The sequence below is a fragment of the Poeciliopsis prolifica genome, unplaced genomic scaffold (genome assembly GCF_027474105.1).
Source record: "Poeciliopsis prolifica strain line A6 unplaced genomic scaffold, Auburn_PproV2 SCAFFOLD020, whole genome shotgun sequence".
In the NCBI taxonomy this organism is placed as follows: domain Eukaryota; kingdom Metazoa; phylum Chordata; class Actinopteri; order Cyprinodontiformes; family Poeciliidae; genus Poeciliopsis; species Poeciliopsis prolifica.
Genome location: NW_026562395.1, coordinates 6797706 through 6821549, shown reverse-complemented (window position 1 = coordinate 6821549; position 23844 = coordinate 6797706). Strand labels below are relative to the sequence as shown.

Here is a 23844-nt window from a genome sequence, read left to right as displayed (position 1 = left end):
ATAAACTCAGCTCTCCAAGCACTGGCCTCACATTTATCAGGAACCTTGTGACGGTAACATCTTTGTTTTCTCAATAAGCTCTCCATTTATCAGAACCGTGAGTCCATTTTTATTTTATTTTTTCGTACGGCTGCCTCAGCGAGTCTAGTTCAGAGATAACTGAGCCCATGACTGGAAGTCACTTGAGCCAAATCTGATTTGACAAGGCCCAAAGCTGCAGGGTCAGGCCTCAGTTAGAAACATGTGTCTCTGGGAGAGAAGGCTGAGCTGTTCCTTCAGCCAGAATGAATTCTGCAGTTTGGGCAACAAACCCTAATGAGGCTGCGCTCCGCGGGGGAGAACCAGCACCGTCTCTGGGGGTTTGTTTTGAAGAGCCGCACAACCAAGGACAGATGCAGTGATGGAACGCACCTTCTTAACATCACTAATGAACCCCCCCAAAAAAACAACAACAAAACAATGCAAGGACATGGTTACAGCAGTATCCAACTAAAGCCGTGACATGAACTTCAATGTGTTTTCGTTGGTAAAAATAGAAAGAGCAACACAAAGCAGTGCGGACTTATGAATGGAAAGCAAAATTACACATTTAATAATCTGAAAAGTCTGTTGACATTAGGGCAGCAACTAAAGATTATTTTACTTACAGAGGATTCTGATGATTAAAGAATTAAGATAACCATTCTAGATAAATAAAACTACTTAGATCTTGTCTTAGGGTTGTAATTTGGTTGCCATCCAGCAGCAGGCGCTGCTGATCATCCTTAATCGGAGCCAGTTGATACCGAAATAAAGATGGCGGAACCATTCCAGAACCGAAAAGTGGAACGATGCAAAGTCCAGTGTGGGATGCAAAATGCACCGTAACTTTAAGATCAACTCATTAATAGGGCTGCATGTCTGGCTAAAGCTACTGGCAGAGAAGATTGAAAACCACAAGCAGGCCCCAAAAGCAATGTTGCTTCAATTATAGTTTCATATTGAAATGTTGAGCGTCGCAATAAAGAGACAAGACTGCCTATGTCGAGGAAAAACTCAAAACGATAACTGCAGCTCATCTTTTTGCATCAAGGAAACAAGAATGCCAAAATCAGTTCCAAGTTTCCATCTGTGGTTGATATTCACAGAAACACTTAAAGTCCAGCAGAACTTGCAGAGACGAGACAACAGGACAGAAAATGTCAACGTTCAAAGAGATTCCCGTGTTTCTGATCTGCCTCTTGGCTTATTCCACCTGAATCACATTATCCCCCCACCACCACCCAACCCCACTTCCCTTTCTGTGCCCGTTATGTCTCTTCAGGGCAAAAAAAAAAAAAAGACATATATCACAATGATCCATTCTGACAACTCTATTGAGCACAACTTTTTAATATTTTTTTTACACCTCCCCTTTGCCAGAGGGGGGCAAAGGGAAGCAGTGGCACTAATACGCAACACCTGTTCCTTTCTGGTTTCCGTCAGTATATCTCACATATGAACAGTGACAGCTGCAGTGCCAGTGGTGATACGGCAGAGCTCTTCGCCGGGGCCGATGTAAAACGCAGATAAGTGATGGTGCGTTTTTCAGAGCACTTCTTGTCTCATGGGGCCCTCTGGAAGTCAAAAAAGAAAGAAGAAGAAAAAAAGAAGGCACAGTGTCCAGAGCCAGTAATATTTCACATCTGGTATTCAGGGAGCACCAATCGATTTCTTTAATCTCAAGCCCAGGGACTGGATGGAGAAAAAAAAGAGCCCATCAGTCTGCCTGCTTTCCATTACGAGCGGCATTAAAAACGTTGAGTTCGGAGCTGATGTGACGGATGCTCTGTGGTTGGATCCATGACTCTGTCTGCTTAGGTTAGCCTGGTGTCATCTAGGATTAGTCAAGATGCAATCAGAAAGGTACAGTCTATAAAAAAGTAGCCAAGACCACAAAACAAAATTTGAATTTTCTGGTAAAAACGGGACGAAAAAGTCAAATCAAGTTTATTTGTATGACAATTCAGCGACAGGCAGTTTGAACTATACAAAAGAGGGCAAAGTTAGCTAGCTTTGCTAACTTTACAAATAACCAGCTAGTTATGCTTGATTTGTAAAAATAAATCATGGAATGATATTTGGGAGAACAAAAAACAAAGCAGAATTACTTAATCAAATATCACTTGAATCCATAACAATAATCGTGCCATAACATCACACAGGGCACAAAGGGAGGCTATTTAAGAAGAAGTTAGCATCATTGCTATTTGGTACATTTTCTACTTATTGGCATCCTAACATTTCTGATCTCTACGAAGAAATATATTGCGTTTTTTTTTCTGGCTAATACAGATTGTTACACTCTTGACAAAGAGCCCAGTCTGCTATTCTCAGGCCAAGACTGAAACTTTGAATTTTAAATCCTGGATAGCGTTTCATCCTTAATGAAAGCAAAAACGTTTGTCTCTTATAAGTCTAAATCCCAGCTTAATAGCGAGGGGCTTTGTCTCCCGAGGTCCAGAGACAGTCTCCCCCCGATCCCTTCCCAGTATGGCGATCCGTCCGGCCACGCTGTCAGCACCGGACGACACAAATCCACGCTTTGTAGCAGTTTCTTGTCTCCACAAAGACAGACAGAGATTAGTAATGCTGGTGCCACAGGGGCCCTCGAGATCCACCGGTGTCTTCGTTCTTTGGCTGCACATCAAAGAACGTTTGAATTATAGACACCAAGTGTGCAGTCATGCTCCTTGTGGCACCCAAATCCCAACACGATTAACCCCTATGCCGCCGAGAGCGGGCCAGGATAAATTACAAAACCAACAATTAAGACGTCAACAACGGAAAGAGAGGTGGGCCGCTTTTCGACAGCTCAGTCCGTGCACCGCGACTCCGGAGTGTGGAAGAGTACAGTAAAGAAAGAAAAAAACGACGGGGTTAACCCCTGTCAGATTGTTGGTGTGCGCATGACAATGAAACTTCCTTCAATCATGTTAGTCAAACAGCATGACATGACCAGAAAATGATGCACATGATGCAAAAAAAGACCCCAAAAGACAATTATTCATTATTTCCAGGTAAAGTTTAAGGTTGTATTTACAAAGTTGCTTCAATACATTGGCCGTTTTATCAACGAACAGCTTTCAGCTTCTAACATAGAGATGCACCGATCCGATAATATCTGTGTCGGTTCCAATGTTGGAAAAAAAATGATAGATCGTGTCTCCAGTCCATAAGGGCAGATCTACTCAACGTTGAGCACCATCTACTTCATAGAACCAAAACATGGAGAACCAACATTTAGTTTTATGCCTACTTTTTGGGTTCTTTTTCTGTTTTTGTTCCTTTGGTTTATGTTTGTATTTCCTTGTAATTTATGTAAAGCACTCTGAATTGCCTCTGCTTAAAACGTGCTATAATTATACAGCACAGTCATGACGTCATGCTTTACTGCTTATTTTGACGTTATATTTAGAATGTCTAATTTGCAGGATTGTTCACACTAATCAGTAAAAAAAATCTCAGAAATGAAGCACTGTTTTGCTGTTCACAGAAAATTACGAAATTTGATTTGATGAATTACCCTTTAGAGAGCAGCGCACAATTTACTAACTTTTTCCAACCTCTTCCCCAACTTTCCATTTCCGTCACAAACGAGAAGGCATCATCTTCCTTCAAACTACAAGCCAGGATGAAGCATCTGGAAAAAATGCTGCATATTATCAGAGCGGCAGATAAATACGTGCTCAGACCAGGCTATTAAAGCTCAGAAGACATGTGGGATGAATTTTGTGACAATGAGGACAAATACCAGAGTTGTGAGCTAAAAGCTAACGGAAAGGGTTTTATCCCAAACATCAAAAACAAACAAAAAAAACAAAAAATAAAACAAAGGAAAGAAAAGCACACTCGCGCCAGATTAGGTGCACAATCCAAAATGGCATCAAAAATAGCATCGAGACCAATTTTAGAAGCAGGAAGATTTGCCCAGCAGATGAACAGGGGGTCAAGAAGGAGAGTTGGCCAGATGCGGGCAGGAGCCAGAACCAGAGATCAAGCAGCTGTTACGGACAGCTGTCCCGGCCAGTTGTTTGAGGGGGACTGGGAGGCCAGCGTGAGGAATTCAAAGCCTCGTTTTTTTGGAGGGGAGGGAAATGCAGCTTTGAACGGGACAGACCTGGCTCTCTTCAAGATAACGCTTCCTTTTCTAAATCACAGACCACTCAAAACATAACCGCTTTTGAACAATCACCGCGGACAGAAATCAGGCTAAACACACTGCAGATGTACTGTTTTGGGAGGCAGAGCACTTCCACAACTTAAAGACCACACACACACACGCACACGCGCGCGCACACACACACACGCACGCACGCACACACAACCGCATAATTCTAGTGTTAAAACAGAAGTCTCTTTACTCACATCATCAGTAAATGGTTTCCAGCCCCGTAGATGATGTTTACGTGTTGATGGACATTGTTTGGTTTATAAGCAACACAAGGAATACCGGGTTGAGCAGAGGGAATACCAGGCGTGAGAGCGGCCTCTGGTGGCGTCTCTTCTGAAACGCACAAGAATAAAAGCGTACCTCCAGGCTACTGTTGGGAGAGTCTCTTCTCCTTCTCATTCATAGCATTGTTCACACTGTGAGTATAAGTGTGAAATCAACAATCGGGGAGTGTTTTTGTTTACTTACTGTGGATTCTTGGAAGGATCTGTGGGTTTTTTTGGGGGGGGGTTGTTGTTTTTTTGGTCCTGTAACAATAGGATGAGTTCACCTGGCAGCTTCTGAGGAATCCTGATGAGAGAAAAGCAAATGCAGAAACAAAAAAGCAGGTCAGACACTGGAAAAACAGGAATGCGTTTCCTCTATTTATTGAAGAATAAACATAAACATTGAGCATCCCAACAGTTTAGATCTATAAATGCAGGAACCCGCAGCACCTTCTCTGAGTTATTACAAAATGAAGGGCGCCAATGCTTTGACGCATGAATATATATGAACATATAGAGTTCAAACACACAATGAGTTTGAGGCTGGTTGTGTGTTTAGCCTTAAAGTGAACATTTAATACTCCTTGTGAATCAGCACCATTCTAAAAATTAAAAGTTAACTCAGCACTTGATAAAATAAAAAAAAAAAAAAAAGTAAAATTACAGGTTTTAGGTTCAGGAAGTTGGCAGTTTTTTTTTGTTGGTTTTTTTTTTGGGAGGGAGGATTGGGGGGGGGCGGCAGCTCAAATGGGTCAAATGTTTCTTATCCATTTTGAGCCGGTTCCGATGTTATCATAGTAGCTTCGGCCTTATGTCAAATCTCAGCTGCCCCGGTCGGAGCTCGCCTGGCTCGTTTCCTCTGAAGCATTCAACTTTCAGAAACACACTCCCAACGCCCCGGCTCTGAATATTAGAGCCGTTTCAGCTTCAAAACAAGACAACGACACGGAGCTAGATTTCAGCACCACCTCGCTAGCTACGCTTATGTTAGCTGAGCGACGCTGCTAGCCAGCTAACCGCTGACCAAAACAGCTGGCTGCTGGCTGAACCACAGCGGCTCCTTTCGCCGCCGAACTTGCATACTCACAAGGGTTTGCCTCGGGCTCCGAAAGCCGAACGCTTTCCGGACGGTGCCAGAACTGGGACGGGGGAAGTATTCCTGGTCGTCCAGAGGGAGTTATTGCCGGATGTTTAAGTTCAATTATCAAACCGTGTTGGGTGGGCAGCTGCGCACTGAGGTCTGGGCTGCGCCAGAGCGGCCCAGGGAGGGATGGAGGGAACCGGGAAGGGCCCATAGGAAGCAGTATCATTTTGAAGCAGTACTTCATGTATGGGCGACATACCTAGCGTTCATTTAAAAAGCGCAAACTGTTAGTTGGTAGAGCACGCGCAAGACGTGGAGTCCTGAAATAGATCTCGAGCCAATCTTTCACTGAAACCCCCCCAAAATTAAATGAATAAATAAAAAGATTTTAGAGAGCATACCTTAACTTCAGAGGTAAATATGTCTCAGATGCTTTATTTTTCAATTCGTATTTGGAAATAAATGTCTGTTCCTGGTTTGAGTGGTCACGTTCGTCATTTACCAGCCTGGTGGCAGAGCGGTTTCTTTCCGCTCGTGGACACATGGGGGCGGTATAACCACAAGGCTGCAGTTGAACCGCTCGGATTTTTTATTGGGAATTACTAAGATTGACAAAATTCCGTTCCCTTGAAGATTTATTCTTTGTTTTTTTTTTTTTTTTTTTGTTTTTTTTTTTTGTCACAGCTCACATTTACAAAACACGAGTAAATTAAAATAAATAAATAAATAACTGCTTTGAAAAAATATTTTATTTTGAAGGGGGAGAAGCCATTCAAACCACCCTGGCTCTCTGTGGAGAAAGTATTTGACCTTATAAACCTAATAACTGGCCACTTTCTTTAGGTGCAAGTGATAACTAGCTATATGTTTACGTCAAGCGGGAACGTTATATTTCTCTAGATTTCCACGCGTGTGCTCTTGCGGTGAAGCTGATGCCTGTTTTCAAATCAAATGTTTTTGATGATCTTTGGTAGAAAGTGGGTGACCTAGAGCTGACTGAGAAAACCAAATGGAGCTGAAGCTTGCATGCCTGCAGGGCAGAAAACAGAACCATAAAATACAACTGCTCCAGCTCTGAAAATGCAAAACAGGTGCAGGCTGAACAATATTAATGGTTAACACGAGTGACCTCTGTTTTTCCAGTTGAAGTGTCTGGTTTATTTGCATGCTTAGTTAGCTGCCTGGTTTATGTACAATTAAACCTTATTTAATTTCATCCCTTTATCTGCTGAACAGCTGGGTCGACAACCTGGCCTTTGCACATCCATAACAAAAAAAGATATTTTTTTAACTTGACATAATATTAGACTATTATTTCCTCGTAGCAAACACATCTGGAGAGTTGCTTTGATTCTTTCATGCGTGTTTGAGAAATCCTCTAGCCTTCATCGCAACCATTCAGCTATGTAAAATGCCTTGGTGGACCTAGCCCCGCCTTCAAGATCCAGCTCCGCCTCAGAGCTTTCTTTTGGTTTTCTGCTTTCTCTGAAACCTTCTACTCCCTTTCCTGTTTATTTACAATGCAAACATCAAGGGAAACAACAAATTAGCATTCTGAAATATTCTACAAGTTAGTTTTGCAGTCATCATCATTATTTGTCTTCTCCAGAATGCTATGAAAACAGGGTCTCATAATACTATAGAAGAGGATATGGCCACACATTTTTTTTTCAATTTCAAAATTAAAGCTGGAATTAGAAAAATATTAATCAGAGTTCTGAGAAAAAAAATCTGAATACATTTTTTCCACCCCCAATCACGGTAATCCTTTTCCACATTTTTTTATATAAAATAGCAGAGGGAGAGACCAGAACATAATCAAATGATGAAACATTCTACTGGATCAAATATAAAAACATGTTTTATAGTTATTTATTTTAGCTCCTGGTCTCCAATTAGTTTGTGTCACCTTCTCTTTTGACAGCAAACTTCAATTTCACACCACCTCAACTAAAATATTAAGCGTAATTGACCTTTTTTGTAATGTACTGACAAGAAGACATTCCTCCATTGTTAAGCAACAGAACATTTTCTGTGGAGTATGCTGCCTTCCTCCTGGCTGCCTCGCGCTGCGTGGCGCCTGCTGTGGGTCGCGGTCAAAGCCGCACCGCCTCTGTTTCTGATGTGACAGCTGTGGATCCGCGAGCCGTCAGCTCCGCCTCGCTCTCCTTCCCGGGATTTGTAGTCTTTCGCCTGGAGAACGCCGCCGCGTGTTATAACGGCCTTTGTGGGAGTGAAACTACAGTTCCCTCTGCGCTCCTCGGAGGTGTTAGTTGTCAATATGGCTGTTGTCAGACAGACAAAGCGGAGAGGCAAATAATTCGCCTCTGATTAGAAATCCTTGGAAAAGGGTCGTGCGGGGCACTGCCACCAAACTGCGTTATAATTCGGCAGCAGTAAAAGACGCCGCTTGGCTTGTGCTTTACTTTTAAAGTTAAATGGTGAAGCGGACTATTTGAACCGAGGTAAGTCATATACTTTACTGTACTCAACACTGAAAGTGATGTTATTAATATGAAACGCTCGCTAGCCAGCGACGGCGGCTAACTAAAGGCAGCTGGGAGCGGCTTTGGCAGGGCTAGCACATTATGCTAATCACTTCAAAGGCTCGCTGCGACCGAAATAACCCGGGTTGAGTTGGCTGGCGCCTTCTGTGGTGCCAGTGGACTGTTGTTAGGACCAATTCAGAAACGGGACCCGCATTAATGAAGTAAAGTCGGACGTGCAAAACGTGTCGCAATGTGTCCGAGATGATGTTTGTGCTGCTCGCAGCTCATTTTGGTTCGGAAACATTCACTCGTCGCTAGCTTTTTTTTTTATTATTATTATTTTTTTGGGCAAAGGGCGTGAAAACTGGCATCGGCGCCGAGGGCGGCGTGCCTGCAGCTCCGCGGTTCAGAGGGACACATTGGCGCTGTCACTGCGGGCCACACGGCCAGCAAAACAAAAACACATGGACGGAACAGGCACCACGGACCGAGGAGGTCGGTTCGGACAGAACCGGAGGAAGACGAGGAGCGTATAATTGACATAGCTTTTATGTTCTGTGTCAGAAGCCCGAACCTCTGATTTATTTTCGCTGAAGTTTGCGTTATTATCCATCATGAACAGGGGCGTGTGTAGGACGTTTAGGAAGAGGGGTAAGGAGTCCAAATGGTGCCCACTGTTTTTGGGTTCCATAATTGGAACGTCTTTACTTGTTCTTTATGTTGCTGTTCAATGTAGGTACATATACTCAAAAGTGGAGAAAGATATTAGAAAGATATAATTATAATTTCAATATAATGTATATATTATTAGAAATATTATCTTCAGACATATTTTTATGCAGTGGAGATGCCCACTCATCATTGACAGAAAAACAAATGAAAATAAAAAAATAACTTTTTCACCTCTCCAATGTGTTTTGTCTTTTAGATTTAGGACTTGCCAAAAGAGCCATTTTGTACCCATGTACTCGGTTTGTACCAATTTATTTATTGAGATTGCTCGGCATTATTATTGAATTCAGAAGATGGCTAATCATACAAATGCACCAATCACTCCTATAATTTCATTATTGATCAGTTAACGAAGACTCAAATTGCTGCGTGGTTTTATGGATTGACTGATTGATGTGTTGATCAGTGTTTCAGTGACCTGACTCATGATCAAACCAAATACTCTGAGGGAGATGTTATTTACAGAGGAACAGAAGTGGACAATTTATTTATTTAAAAAAAAAGAGAGAGGGAGAGAGAGATTGAACACTGGATTCCTGACAGAGTTCCAATCTGATCTGATATTTTTTTTGTTTGTTGTTGTTGTTTTCTACAGGACATCTTTTTGACTAGTAAACCCAGTGAATGCTTAACTTGGTTAATGCTTAATCAGAGCACACATTTATTCAAAATCCTCAGGTTTGTTTGTGGGACACCTTTGTGAATTTATGTAGTAGAACAGAATCCCTCAAACAACAAAGCGCTTGATTTCTAAGCTAAAAAAAAGGATGTTTCATGCCGTTATCTAAACCATCCCATTGTGTTCTGTGTTTGTTTGGAAGCTCTTGCTAACCAATAAAAACCCACCAGAAAAATCCATTTCTGTCCGTATTCTTCGTTCAAGCATTAAAGAAACTTTCACTAATAGATGATTTTCCATATAATATTCAACAGAGAACTATATGGGAAATTAGCTATAAACTGTAAGGAGTCCTCCATTCATAATTTATCCCTGATACTGCTTATTATATACGCAGTGAACAACTGCCAGGCTAGTTTCACAGTTGGAAGAGGTTTTTACTTTTGATCAAATTCTTTTTTTTTTGTTGTTGTATTTCCATCTGGGAATTCTGAAACTCCAAGTTCAGAGAGGAAGCCCCTTGTAGTCCCGTAAACATGTTTTTCCACCTGAGCCGTGGAGCTCTGCAGCCCGACCGACTTGCATGCGCAGAAGAACGTTGACGTGTGGGATCGGTTTCAAGGTTTATTCAGCGATGCGAGTTGACGGGATTGTCACAAGATCATGAGACAAAAGAAGGAAGCACAACCAATAGCAATGGCCTTTTATGGAGCTTTGACTGCAACTAATGTAGGAAAATCTGATTGGTGGTGGGATTGCGATGTGATGTGCTTCACTGACAGACTTCAGAAGTTCAGAGTTGGGGCTGTCACAATAGAGAATGACAAAATGTGTCAGAAGTTATTGCAATAAACGATAATATTGCTATTTTGAGACCATTTTCAAATCATATGATGCTAATTGCGTAATAAAGCGAGAGCACGTTCTCAAAAATCAATAAATTTGATCATTTAAATGTCCAAAATAAAACGGATCAAACAACCAAAACGATGAAGTTTAAGAAAACAGAAATGACGAGTCGAGACCAAAGAACCAGAGTGAAGACTTTTGTCATCCAGGTTTTGGTAGAAAGAGAAAAAATAAGCTCAAAATGATTGAGCTTATTTTTAATTTATTATGTGATTAATTTTAGTGCTTGTTGTGACAAGCAGTAAAGTCGCAGTTATTCTTTTCAGCGGTTGTTTGCGTCCTGATTTGCTGCGTCTGGTTTCTTCTGGTGCAGAATTAGAACACATGTCACCTACAGGACGCTAAATAAGAATATGTGAGAATAAAAGCAACCTAACCGTTAAGACTATAAGCACTTTACAAAATGGCAACAATCAGATTTTATTAATCTGGTCTTTTTTGTTGCGTAAAAGATTTGGAGTTGGGCTGTTCAAATAGCTGTCAAGAAGTTTGCTGTGGGTCGAATGTTGGCAAGAAACAAAAATCTTCTCTCTAGGCTTGTTGGTTTAGGTTGTCTTGGTGGGAACCTTTTCTAAGGCAGCTGTTTTTATTTACAGGTATCCAAGTACAGGGGGTGGAATTCAAACTTAAATAATTTCCAGATTTAATAAGTAAAGAATAAGGAACAATGTATTTCTTTTCCTTCCACTTTCTAAGTGCAGAACTTGGTTCTGGTTTGTAACACCCAATTCCAACAAAAAAAAACAAAAACGCAGGTGTGAATACTTTGACTGGACCCTTCTTTTGTTTGTGACACCTCCAAGATGACTAACGACGTCTTCCCGTCGCTTTCCCACTCTCCACAGTAACAGAACTGTAGCGAGGAGCTGGTGACCCTCTTTTTTCTTTTTTTAAAGCAGTCGTCATGTCAACGCAGGCTGGGCCGCAGCGGAAAACGGTTAAAAAAATGCATTAAAAAAATCTGCCGCAGTCTGTTTCCAGAGGCATTGATTTGGAGTCCAGCAAATTGCTTATGAAAAGCATCCAGCGTGGGTGGCGGCGCAGCGCGGGGATTATGGAGCAGCTCTTAAAGAACGACAGTCTGAATGTTAAGATAGCATCAGCTGTCAAGGTGACTCTGGCAGGCTGCGCGTGTTGCCTGCCGCTTCCCAAAAATAGCTGATTTTTTTTTTTTCCTCTGCCTTGCCCCTCCCTTTTCTTTTTCTTTCACACTTCTTTATCTTGCTCTCTTCTCTTCTTATCAACTTCTGCTGTTTTTTGGTTTTTTTTCTCCTTGAGCTTTTCCTTTTTACATATCATTCCTTAAACTCCTCCCATCAATTTTTTTCTCCCGGTGATGCGACTGTTTCTTATCCTCTGACATTCTGTGCGCTCCCACGTTGTCAGCCTGTGAGTTTCCTGAACTTCCCGCCTGTGCTTCCTGTTTGTCTCTTCCTGCCCAGCAGCAGCAGCAGGATGTCCGACTTCAGCGAGGAGCCGCGCTTCACCATCGAGCAGATAGACCTGCTGCAGCGGCTGCGTCGCACCGGCATGACGAAGCAGGAGATCCTGCACGCGCTCGACACTCTGGACCGGCTGGACCGGGAGCACGGCGACAAGTTCGGCCGCCGCACCTCTTCCTCCTCGTCCACCTACCTCGTAGGCGGGGCCAACAGCTCCGCTGCCAAAACAACCGCCACATCCTTCAACAATAACGCCACTGCCTCGGCAACAACCACCTCCACCTCCTCCTCGGCCACGTGCAATGGCGCTGAAGGCGGCGACCACTCCTCCTCCTCCCTCGTCGTCGCCGCCGCCGTCGCCTCGTCCACCACCTCCAAAATCTCCACGGCCACGCAAACGCAGTTCAATAACAGCGGCGGGGGGCTGTCCCCGTCTCCCAGCAACAGCTACGACACGTCCCCGCCCCCCGGGCCGCCGCCGCACTCGGCCGTGCTGCCGTCGCCCGTGGCGCTGGTGGCGCTGTCGCAGAACGGACGGGACAGCCTGGCCGCCACGCCCAACGGGAAGCTGTCCCCGCCTCGCTACCCAGTGAACAGCGCGGCGGCGTCCAGGGCGTTCGGCTTCGAAACCGCAGAAGAAGACCTGGACGTGGACGACAAGGTGGAGGAGCTGATGAGGTGAGTGGTAGTGGCAGCTGGATGTGGGGGTGGTGGGATTTGGACTCTGTTTACTTTCCCTCTCACACCTTGATAGAATAAGGCAGATGAACACATAAAGTGCTTCTGAGAGCAGCTTTAAAGGCCTTTTTGTTGTTTTTTCATTATTTTTGCTTTTATTCTCTGTGCATTTTCATCATGAATAGCGTGGAATTGATGGCTCTTTTTTTTTCTAAACTCTAAGGTTCATGATGAAAAAGGAGAGAAGCACATTTTCTTTCAGGGTTGCTGAAGTGCAGCTGATGTTGGAGCACCTTTATTTCTTTTCAAAGCCAAGACAACGGGTTCAGTAAAACGTCGCTTCAGCATCACACCAGTTCTGTCTGGAGGTGTCTGAATGTAGAGGCTTAAAGACGCAAAGATCAGAGGTTTAGCTCTTTTTTTTTTTCTTTTTAAGCCAGTATTGATTTTTTTTTTTCTAGAATTATAGAAGCATTTATTTTTGTCCTTCCTACAAGAGACACTGTGCATCAGACAGCACAATCTCTGAACGAGAGGCCTTCTTATAAGGTACAGTCATATGAAAAAGTTTGGGCACCCCTATTAATCTCAATTATTTTTATCTCTAAATATTTGGATGTTTGCAATACCTATTTCAGTTTGATAAAACCAATAACTTATGGACACAGTGACATTTCAATATTGAACTGAGGTTTATTGGACTAAAAGAAAATGTGCAGTACACATAAACACAAAATTTGACATGTGCAAAATATGGGCACCTCAACAGAAAGCGACATCAATATTTAGTAGATCCTCCTTTTGCAAAAATAACAGCCTCTAGTCGCTTCCTGTAGCTTCTAATGAGATCCTGGATCCTGGATTTTTGACCATTCTTCTTTGCAAAACAATTCCAGTTCAGTTAAGTTTGATGGTCGCCGAGCATGGACAGCCCGCTTCAAATCATCCCACAGATGTTCAATAATATTCAGGTCTGGGGATTGGGATGGCCATTCCAGAACATTGTAATTGTTCCTCTGCATGAATGCCTGAGTAGATTTGGATCATTGTCTTGCTGAAATATCCATCCCCGGCGTATGTTCAACTTCGTAACTGATTCTTGAACATTAGTCTCAAGAATCTGTTAATATTGAGTGGAATCCATGCGACCCTCAACTTTTAACAATATTCCCAGTACTGGCATTGGCCACACAGCCCCAAAGCATGATGGAACCTCCACCAAATTTCACAGAGGCGAGCAAGTGTTTTCCTTGGAACGCTGTGTTTTGTTGCCGCCATGCATAAAGCCTTTTTTTATGACCAAACAACTCAATGAGGTTACCAAACCAATTTTGTGTTTCAGTAAGTCAGTGAAAAGTAGTTAGGAGTATTCAAATCAATTAAATAAGGGTACCCACATTTTTGCACCTGTCAAATTTTGTTTTAATGCATATTGCCCATTTTCTGTTAGTACAATAAACCTAATTTTAATACTGAAATATCACTGTGTACATCAGTTATTAGATGTATCGAACTGAGATAGCTGCTGCAAACATCCAAATATTTAGAAATAAAAATAATTAAGATTAATGGGGGTCCCCAAACTTTTTTGTATGGCTGTATGTCCCAATATGATTATTTTTTTTAAATAGTGTCGACTGAAATCATGCCTTTCTTCCCTCAGAACTTGATTATATAACAAAAAAAGCAGAAATGTTAAGTGACATCCTGTCTGTCATCAGAGCTTAAATGAACATCTGCCAGACCTTCTTACTGCTCCTCTGATTTAAAAGGGGCAGTATTATGTAAAGTAAACCTTTTTTGAGCTTTACATAATTAAAAACATCCAGGCAGTGGTGCCTTGATTCCTTCAATCTCCATGGCAACCACTCAGCTGTGCTAAACTCCCAGGTGGATCAAGGTCTGCCTTTGAGGACTGAGCTCCTCCTCTTGCTGCTGTTTCTGAGCTTCTGCCTCACAGAGCAGCACCAGCTCAGCTCCTTCAGACTAGCCAGCAGCAATTAGCAAACCCTTGGTGGAACAGCTCATGTTGGCTAATGGTAAAAACATTGTTAAAGGGTTAATAGGGGAGTCATGTTGCGATGACTTCCAGAAAGCAGAGTTTCAGAAAGAGCAGGAGTTTTTATAGAGACAGACAGAGACCCAATCTCAAGGCGCTAAATCAGGAAGTCATTTTTTATAAGTCATATTTTATAACAACTGAAGGTGACATGGTTATATTATTGTCATATATATATATGCCTGGAAAACACATAATACTGCCCCATTTAAGATGTAAAAAGTCACTTTAGTTTTTGTAAAAACTTTCCATTCTTGATGCTGGAACAGAGAGGCTGTTTTTTTTCTTCTTCTTCTCCCTTGCTTTAATTATATCCACTTGATGATGATGACAGACATACTACCACTTATAAAATTATTGGCAGCCCTGTTAAAGCTCACTTCAATAGAATTTGCAGTTAGACAATCTCTCCACTAATTTTAAATCCAACCTTTTTATTTGAGAACAAAGTATATATTGCTTGGTGTTTTTTTTTTTTTGTTTTTTTTTTTTTTTAGCCAAATAATTTTAGCCAAAAAATATAAACTCTTCCAGTGTAAACTGTTAAAGATGACGACATGTTAAAAAGCATGTAAACTTTTGCGGTGAATCCAGTGCAGTGAGTTGAACATTTAGGCGTATGAAGAGGTGCTGCTCCGGCTGCATTGTGGAATCCATCTTCTCTGGAGATGATTTCTGTCAGCAGAAACGGTTCCAGTAGCAGCAGCCGCCCGCGCGGGCGCGGGGGGTTAATATGCAAGCATCATTAAAACGGATCACACAGATCATCCGTAGTTCCTGCGAGGCCTATGTAGGTCACGTAGTTACATTTTGACAAATGAGAAAGCTCTACTGGGTGCAAGTACAGCCTTGAAGCACGAGCGCTGATTAAATATTAGTGAAACAAGTTGGGACGCATTTGAAGCGGTTTCAGCTTCAGAGAGGAGTTGATTTAAGAAATAAAACAAACGCAGCTGTTTGGCTTTGGGTAAGGTAGGATTCTGCCCCGCACCTAGCTGGGAGCAAAGCATGAAACTCCACTTATCATATGACATGGCGAGGAGTTAATTAGGCCCATTAGCCTGAAAGGTTCAGTGTTCCTAATCTATCACGGTACACGTGTTAGTCATTTCCTGCTTCCTTCGGAGCGCTTCACACTACATCCTGATTATCACACAGACGTACGATCGGGACCTGGGCGCCGGTCCACCCGTCCCATCACTCATTCTGCTTTAGACGGCACATTATGTAGAGCAGGAGATGGCCTTGTTATATTTACTCCTCAATGCTCAAAGTTGGATTTTGGTTGTTGGAAAGGGATGTGTAAATTATACAAAACCTTAAGAGTTTTGAAGAAATCAAAGCCAGAAATCTTGCACATTCTCTAGGTATCCATTAGGAAAAAAATGGAACCAATGTAGCCATGTCAGACCAATAAAATCAAAATATAGTAACCTTCTCCTGTGAAAATGCTTGCTGGAATTAGACACATTTAATAAGTTAATTAAAAACCACATTTAAGTGCCGACAAGTGAGCTTTTTTTTTTTTTTTTTGAGTAAAAGCTCCTGGATAGACGCGGACTGCAAAGCGACAATAATTGGTATTGTAGTAAATATCTCGTTCTATTGTAAGTAGAACTGTCACAGTAAACGATAAATCAATTGATTGCGTGCTAAATTAAAACTTAAGTTCAATTTTCATTATCCATTTTTCTTTTTCTCATTTCTATCAAAACTGGTCTTCAGGTGGGTGAATTGGTCTCAAATCGCCCTTTTTTAAAATGTTCAAAACATTTTTTGTGCAGAGATTTTAGAATTGATTTTATTTTGTTGCTTTTGTTTATTCTGAATGTTTAAAATGTCTTCCGCTTTCAGCGTTCATCAGAATTTAAAGGTGAACTTGTATCATCATGCCGTGAGCTTTATATCCCTTAAATATCTCAAAACAGTATTGTCGTCTTATCACCAAGTAAAATTAATCACAAATGGCCTAATTTTAAGATTTTACTTTGATCATTTTGACCTGATTAAATACAAAAAGCTTCCTTTTTAAAATTAAAACAAAACTAAAGAAAATGGACATTAATTTTCAAAAGACAAGTCTTGCTTTGACGCCGATCCAGTGTGATTTTTGGTAGCGGTTAACTTGTCAACAAAACCCTGCTGCCCTTCTCATTCCTCTTTCAAACTGCATATTTCCTCCTCTGCAGGGGTTGAGCCTTTATGTTGGCACCCCATCCTCCTCCTCCTCCTCTGTCTTGTACAGCAGCTCTTGCTACATTGATTCACTGGTGTCAATACAAGCAGCTTTTTTTTTTTTTGTCTTTCCAAGGCTCTAATTTTAGCCGCGCCACAAGAGCCTGACGTGGAGGATGTGTATATCGCTGTCGAGAGTCGTGACGCGCTCTCGGGTCGAGGATTCTTGGGCGCGCTGCGTTGCGACTGATCCCTGCTGGAGCTGGGCGGGGGCCTTCCTGTGGGAGACATTAACTTTTCTACGTGTTATTGTGGATGAACGCAGCAAACGTTGAACACCATTCCGTCCCCTGAGACGACTCGGGGGGCCACGGCAGTCCTATGCCTGCGTATGTGTAAATATATATGGAGAAGGAAAAGTGGGTAGAGGGGCTGACTGGATGCCAGAAGGCGGGGTGGGTCCACTGGGCGACTGCACTCTCTTGCAAGTCTCTGCATGTTTTTACGTTATTTATTTATTTTTTTTCCCTCCTCCCCATTAAGTCGGTGGAAATGTCGCCTTGAAGACATTTTAAAAACACGTTGATTGCGTCTCCATTTATAGAGCAGCTGCCTTTGTGTTCCCGTGGAACGCAGCGCTCATTATGCATAGAGGAACAAAAACGTGGTAAAGCCGTCAAAATGGAGGCCTGAATAAAGCGGGAGGATTTAATTATTGGCTCGTGAATGACAGCTCTGGCGACTGGGGAAAAGTATTCATACCCTTAGAGGATTTTGAAACTATAATCACGTTTGAGTGTTTTTATGTTGTAGACCCCAAGCTCCGACAGGATGGATCTGTGGACGTCTGTTCCTCATTGTCATTTGGATTCAGGTCTGGACTTTGATCTGAGCTGTTCTGTTAGAGCTCTGACTGTAGCTCCGACTGGAAGGTGAACCTCCAACATTCTGAAAGCCTGAACTGGGTTTCACCGTAGAAATGGTGGGCAGACCAAAAATAATCAACTCTGGTCTGCCGACAAACCTGGGTCTCTATTTGGTTGAAGTGAACTTTGGTGCAGCTTGAATGCATATGTGAATGCCAAGGGTACTGGAGAGAGCTCCATAAGCAGGAAACGGACTACAGCGCAGGGCACTCTGGGTAAATGCAACCAAACTAACACACTAGCACATCGCTAGTGTATCTGGCTCTCTTACCAAAGAAAACAGAAATCCTACAACTGCTGAAATCTGACGCCGTTTACATTTCAGGAGTTTGAGTTCAGTGTCGTCTTCAAAGATTTTCATGTTGTTTCCTTCAGTGGTTCTTTGTGCAGCGCCACCACAGGCCAGGAGGGGAACAGGTTTTTCAGTGTTTGGTTCGTTTGACAGCGTATGAAAATATAAAAATGTTGCAATTTTGAACCTCGATCAAACCCAGACTAATGGACTAACAGGTGTGAAAACAAAACTGTTCTGTCATTCAGATTCTTTCATTTCTGCAGCTCCTCCAGTGTTGCCTTGGTTGCTTACCTGATTAATGCTCTGGTTGCCATGCCGATTGACTGCAACAGATGTTGGTTTCTTGCTCTCTCTGCTCAGATGATGGATTGAACCGAGCTCTGGAGCTGATCGAATCTCAGGATGTTGTTTTAGAACCAAACTCTGCTTTAAACCTTAAAAGTGCAAAAGCAACCGCTTTTATTTTGCATAAGTTTCAGACATTTATTCCACCTTAGGCTGCTGTTGCCGTTTTCCGTTCCTGCGACTTGTTTCCTGGCCTACTTTTTAATAGTGTTGCTGTGTTTCTGTTTGCAGAAGGGACAGCAGTCTGGTCAAAGAGGAGATCAAAGCTTTCCTGGGTAACCGGAGGATTTCTCAGGCTGTCGTGGCTCAAGTGACCGGTCAGTAGCACATGAATCCACTCTGCTACCAACTCAGCAACTTTCATGCAACATTTCCGACTAAAAGAAAATCTTTTTAAAGCTCTCCAATCGGTGCTCCTGTACATTAAGTACAGGTACAATGAATGTTGTTTTTTATTTTATTTTGTAGAATCGTTTTTGTTTAATTTCTTCAGCAAAAGTCCCAGTAATAATTGTTTTGATTAGTTAAAAAAAAACAACTAAAAAGCAAATATGAACAAAGATGTTATCAACCAAAGGGAAGAAAATGCATTCTTTAACTTTGCCTGAAGGAAAATGGTCTCATCCATCACGTATTACTCTAAAGCCTCATCTAAAACTCCCATCTATGTCTCATATAGCTTTCATATATAGTTAAACCAATAGCAGAATCAGACGTGGAAGCTAAATAAGAGGCATTGTTTGTAAATTACCGAAGACGTGGAGGTGCATTTCTGTGATTGCCAGCTGTGATTGGAGGAGGAGGTGAAATCAAAGCCAAGATGGGAGAAAAACACTTCACCCTCACTCATCTTCTCCTCTATGCCCCTTGGGTCTCCGCTTTCTAATTATCCACACGTTGTTCCGGCGCTCTGATTGGACACACGGATGCCTTTTGCTTTCCAGGCATCAGCCAGAGCAGGATCTCCCATTGGCTGCTGCAGCACGGCTCCGACCTGAGCGAGCAGAAGAAGAGGGCTTTCTACCGCTGGTACATCCTGGAGAAAACCACGCCAGGTAACACAGAGGGCTCAAAAGAATTTTCAGATTTTTAGTTGAGGAAATGTGACGTCATGGTGGAAGTGGAGCTCTTCTCAGTAGTTCCTTCCAGGCTTTTCTCAGGAAGCATTAGCGTGGAAAGCTTAGTCTCCGGAGTGGATGCAGTTTCTCATTACAGTGTGTAATAAGATGAGCTGGAGGAGTCAGCAATGCAGAGATGCATGCTGCTCTCACCTCTATAAGATGAGACTTCTTAAATGTTAGCACCTGAACACATTTTTACAGTTTTGGAGAAAAAACAACCCATACATGTTAAGATCAAAATATTTACAAAAACAAGTACCAATGAGAACATGAGGGGATACAATGATGGCTGCAGTTTAGGATAAACTATAGAATATCATTTCAAAATATTTAATGGAAACAAAAATACTTGGGAGTGGCTGCATATGCAGCATTTTTGGGAAATTGTTGGCAGTTTTTACATAAGAGCTCCATATTCAATAAATCAAAATGATCAGTTCTGGAATTGGCTATGCATGTTTACATAATCTATGAAGGTAGATGAAGTGGTGTGATGTGAAAACGGTGTTTCATTGCGGTTTTGCAAAATATACAAAGTTCGATGCAGCTGGAAAAATAACACCTCGTCCAAGCACAAAAACTTTTTATCAGAAAAATTCACTTTTTTCAAAAATGGTATTTCCATATAAATTTTTCATAATTTCAAATTGCAAAATTTTATGTCCACTGGAAGCACAGCTTCTCATGCTATGCATGTGTTTTATCTGCATTGATGATGTCTGACTCGCTTCCAGATGCTGAATGCTTGAGGAAGCTCCAGCAACAGAGAATATTAACTTGAATAATTCTGACCTGTATTGATGCTCTTTTATTTCTTACCGAGGAATAAAAGTGTGTCTCTGTTACTGATATAGCAACGCACTGTTTCTGTTAGTGGCTCTGCAGTTCTGGTTCTTTCCCGTGGGAGAACATGTGCTCGCCGTTTACCGCTCTGGTTACCCAAACCACTGTATTTCAGTTTGCGTCTCCTGACCACGAACACACCTGCGCCCAGACGGGCGGCTTCGCTCTCCGTGAGGCGCGTTCCGTTGTAACCGATCGCCGGTTCTGCTGCCGCTCCAGGTGCCACTCTGAACATGCGGCCAGCGCCGCTGCCTCTGGAGGAGATGGAGTGGAGGCAAACCCCGCCGCCCCTCGCCACCGCCCCCGGAACCTTCCGGTTGCGTCGGGGAAGCCGCTTCACCTGGAGGAAGGAGTGCCTGGCTGTGATGGAGAGGTGAGGGTGGAGGAGACGGCTTCATAACGCCGCAGTTATTTCCTCCAGGAGTAAAAGGCAGTCTGGACAATGAAATGACTTCCAGTGTCTGCAATATCAAACATCAGCCCAATAATATTGTTGATATTGTCCTTTGTTGTTGTGAAATTAAATGAATCTGTTTGATTATTATTTCCAGCTACTTCAATGACAACCAGTACCCAGATGAAGCCAAAAGAGAGGAGATAGCCAACGCCTGTAATGCTGTTATTCAGAAACCAGGTAAGCTACACTGACAACTCCTCACTAAAGAATAAATTAACTTTTATTTCACATAATTCATATTCTTTTTTTGGCTGTGCCTTGGAGGTGTCGTTTGTCCTGTGTGGTTTATCTTAACCTGCAAAGTTATGCTAGCACTTTACTATTTCCTTTTATTTTGAAAGGTTAACAGTGGACTGAAAACAGGGCACATCTTCACATCCTTAAAAGGTCTTAAATTCAATCAGAAGTAAAAGTAATTTACCCTTAAATATGTTAATCACAAGTTTTGTCATATAAGGACTATTTAATCTGTTTAGTTTTCTCACAGGCCTTCACTCAAAGTTTGTGTTATACAAATGTCTTCACTGCATTCTGTAACTTGAGGCAATTAGCAGGTAGCAGAAGCTAGGTGCTAGCTAGCATACTAGCTTTTTTTCTTTTTTGGTAATATCCATCATAAGAGCAAATTCATCACTGGTTGGCTGGATGACGTTCATCTTCGCCATTGGCTCACTTCTGTTGCCAACCAGAAAACTTTAGTTGTATTTTTTGTTTTTTTACATTTGTCACAATGCAGATCCTAAATTCTATTCATAATGGTCTTAAAAAGTGGCTAAAACATGGCGAATCATAAACATATAGAAACTATGTTCTACTTGAAGTGCAGTTCAACGTAAAATGCTTTACTTCCTTTGCTCGTTTCTAAGTGAATTGTTCCTTAACATGCATCAATTGGAGATTATTTCTCAATGTTTCAGCTTGAAGTGGTTTGATTTTTACTGTGTGAACGTCTGTCTCTACCTGTAGTGCCAAGGAATGTCGCCATCTCCACAGGTAACGGGTGTAAAATATACTGCAGGGTTTTGTTTTCAGACTTCAGAGCATCAGAAATCACGACTGAAGGAATCTCAAATGCCGCCAGCGACATTTCTGTGAATCTAAAGATTCTGAAAAATATTTCCATTAATTAAGGGACGTGTTGAAGCAAGACTGCTTTGTGTGTTTTCTCCACAGGGAAGAAGCTGTCTGATCTGGAGAGGGTGACCTCCCTGAAAGTCTACAACTGGTTCGCTAACCGGCGCAAGGAGATCAAGAGACGAGCTAATATTGGTAACGAGGGCGCCACTTGCTGGCAGAGCACGTTGCGTTCGAACGAACGAAACATTTCATATTTGATGAACTGAATGTTCACCATCAAACTGATAATCCATCCTCTTCCTCCAAGAAGCAACAATCCTGGAGAGTCATGGGATAGACGTGCAGAGTCCAGGTGGACACTCCAACAGCGACGACATCGATGGGAATGACTTTGCAGAGCAGGTAGAGTGGCGCACACACACACACACACACACACACACACACACACACACACACACACACACACACACAGAACTAAGCAGCCGCCTGTGTGCTTGGCATAAAACGTGAACATAAAAAGACGAGCTGCGGCGTTTCAACTGCTGCTTACCTCGCGAAACTCTGTAGTCAGCTTTCACTAAATATAGAAAAAGCACACTTGCTTCACTCTGATGCATTGCCCTCATTAACAAGCCTTCCTGTCGTTGGAACAAATGGAAGTAAGGCAGTGAGCCGTTTCTGTCTGTTCCCCCTCTCAGGCCTGCGACCTGCCCTACTTCGACAAGAGACCTCTCAGCCGACCGTTTGGCCTTTACCGCCTGGAGCCCACCTCACCTACACAGGTAACCGAGGGCTGGAGTCACTGGTGTCCTCATGATGGGGGAGGAGAGGGCGAATGCTGAAACCTGATTGGCTCAAAGAGAAATGTACATAAAATCCACTGATTTCTAAGGTCAAATTTTGAATAAAATGGGGCTAAAATGCTCTAATCAAGTCAGGGTTGTAATAGTGTGCAGTTTGAGGTTTGAAGACTGTTTTGAAAAAGAAAAAGGGTAAAAAAACAAACAAACTTGCTGTTTGCTTATTTAAGCTTTAACTAAACCCCCTATGAGGAAGCATAACCCCGTTCCAAACAAATTTAGGAAAAGTTCACCCAAAGTGACTCTGATTAATGTCACTATTAATTTATCATTCAATCTGATATCCCTAAATAAAACCTCGTACCACTGATTATCTGCACAAATCACCTGATTATATTATAGCACACAAGTGGATTATGGGAATAAACACAGCTGTTCTACTGACTCAGTTTGAGACATGGGATGAATTTTTTTCAGATTTCAGCTGAAAATACTTTGCAATATTTTTCAAATTATTTAAAAGGAACATTTAATACACAATGTATATTTTCCTTCTACCTCAGAAATATGCTGATTTGTGTTCTATCAACTTAAATTCCAAAAAAATGCATTATTATGTGACAAGCTGTAGAAACTGATAAAGTGCTGCAGCTTATGAAGAGCTGATCATCCGACGTCTTGTTTTAATTTTCCCCCGTTAGGACGACAGCGCGGCTCACAACGAGCATCAGGACCCCATCTCTCTAGCCGTGGAGATGGCCGCCGTCAACCACACCATCTTGGCGCTGTCCAGAACCGGAGGCGTGCCCAACGACATCAAGACCGAGTCCCTGGAGGATGAATGAAGCACTCAGGAACCGGGACGGAGCGAGGGAACAAAGCCCAGTCGAGACGGGGGACGACGGGGAGCGTTTCAAAACACGAAAAGAAAAAAAAAAAAAAAAGACCAAAATAATTCGACTTAGTAAAATCGTCTCCGCTCCTCTCCCAGAACTTCCATGTAAAACAGTGATTCCCCCCAACTCTCCTCCTCACCCTATGTAACTCACTATACTGACCCAGCTGGCGGACATTGCTACTGTCGGCTGTGTGACAGAAGCAGCAGCCAGTTGTGAACCTCCCGCCTAACGGTGGCTCCTCTCTGGGACCGGGTCTCCCAGGATCTCCTCTCCTTCCCCAAAACAGGATACCTCTTCAGTTTTTCTCTCCTCTTCCTTCCCTCAGCAGCCTGGTCGTCTGAGCCGATCCTCAGTCTCACCTCAACCTCAGAAAGAAAAGCAAAAAAAAAAAAAAAAAGAAAACGACGCACTGTGTGTATATATAACAGACTTCTGA

General features: G+C 42.4%; 2 protein-coding genes across 7 annotated transcripts in view; one reads left to right on the top strand and one right to left on the bottom strand.

The window, feature by feature from the left end:
* Positions 1-6032, bottom strand: part of disp1 (dispatched homolog 1 (Drosophila)) — a 72638-nt gene extending 66606 nt beyond the window's left edge. For 2 of the 4 annotated variants that reach the window (XM_055044289.1, XM_055044293.1), the window contains exons 1-3: positions 5546-5805; positions 4661-4762; positions 4387-4525 (exon numbers count right to left, since the gene is read on the bottom strand). The gene's annotated coding sequence lies outside the window, so the exon portion shown is untranslated. Of the gene's footprint in view, positions 1-4386; positions 4526-4660; positions 4763-5545; positions 5806-5943 lie in introns of those variants that run through there. The other 2 variants (XM_055044290.1, XM_055044291.1) reach the window with 2 other exon arrangements.
* A 1784-nt stretch (positions 6033-7816) lies between these two features.
* On the top strand, positions 7817-23810 carry LOC129368981 (homeobox-containing protein 1-like). Of its 3 annotated transcripts, none has more exons than XM_055044199.1 (10): positions 7817-8007; positions 11737-12411; positions 18443-18528; positions 19156-19266; positions 20395-20548; positions 20727-20809; positions 21806-21901; positions 22020-22111; positions 22408-22491; positions 23211-23810. In XM_055044199.1, the coding sequence occupies exons 2-10, from the start codon at positions 11747-11749 to the stop codon at positions 23352-23354; spliced, it is 1515 nt and encodes a 504-aa protein (XP_054900174.1). In that variant the 5' UTR covers positions 7817-8007; positions 11737-11746; the 3' UTR covers positions 23355-23810. The 3 variants fall into 3 exon arrangements, with proteins under 3 accessions (XP_054900174.1, XP_054900172.1, XP_054900173.1); XM_055044197.1 differs by having other exon boundaries at positions 22017-22111; XM_055044198.1 differs by having other exon boundaries at positions 11734-12411; positions 22017-22111.
* The last annotated feature ends 34 nt before the right edge of the window (positions 23811-23844 follow it).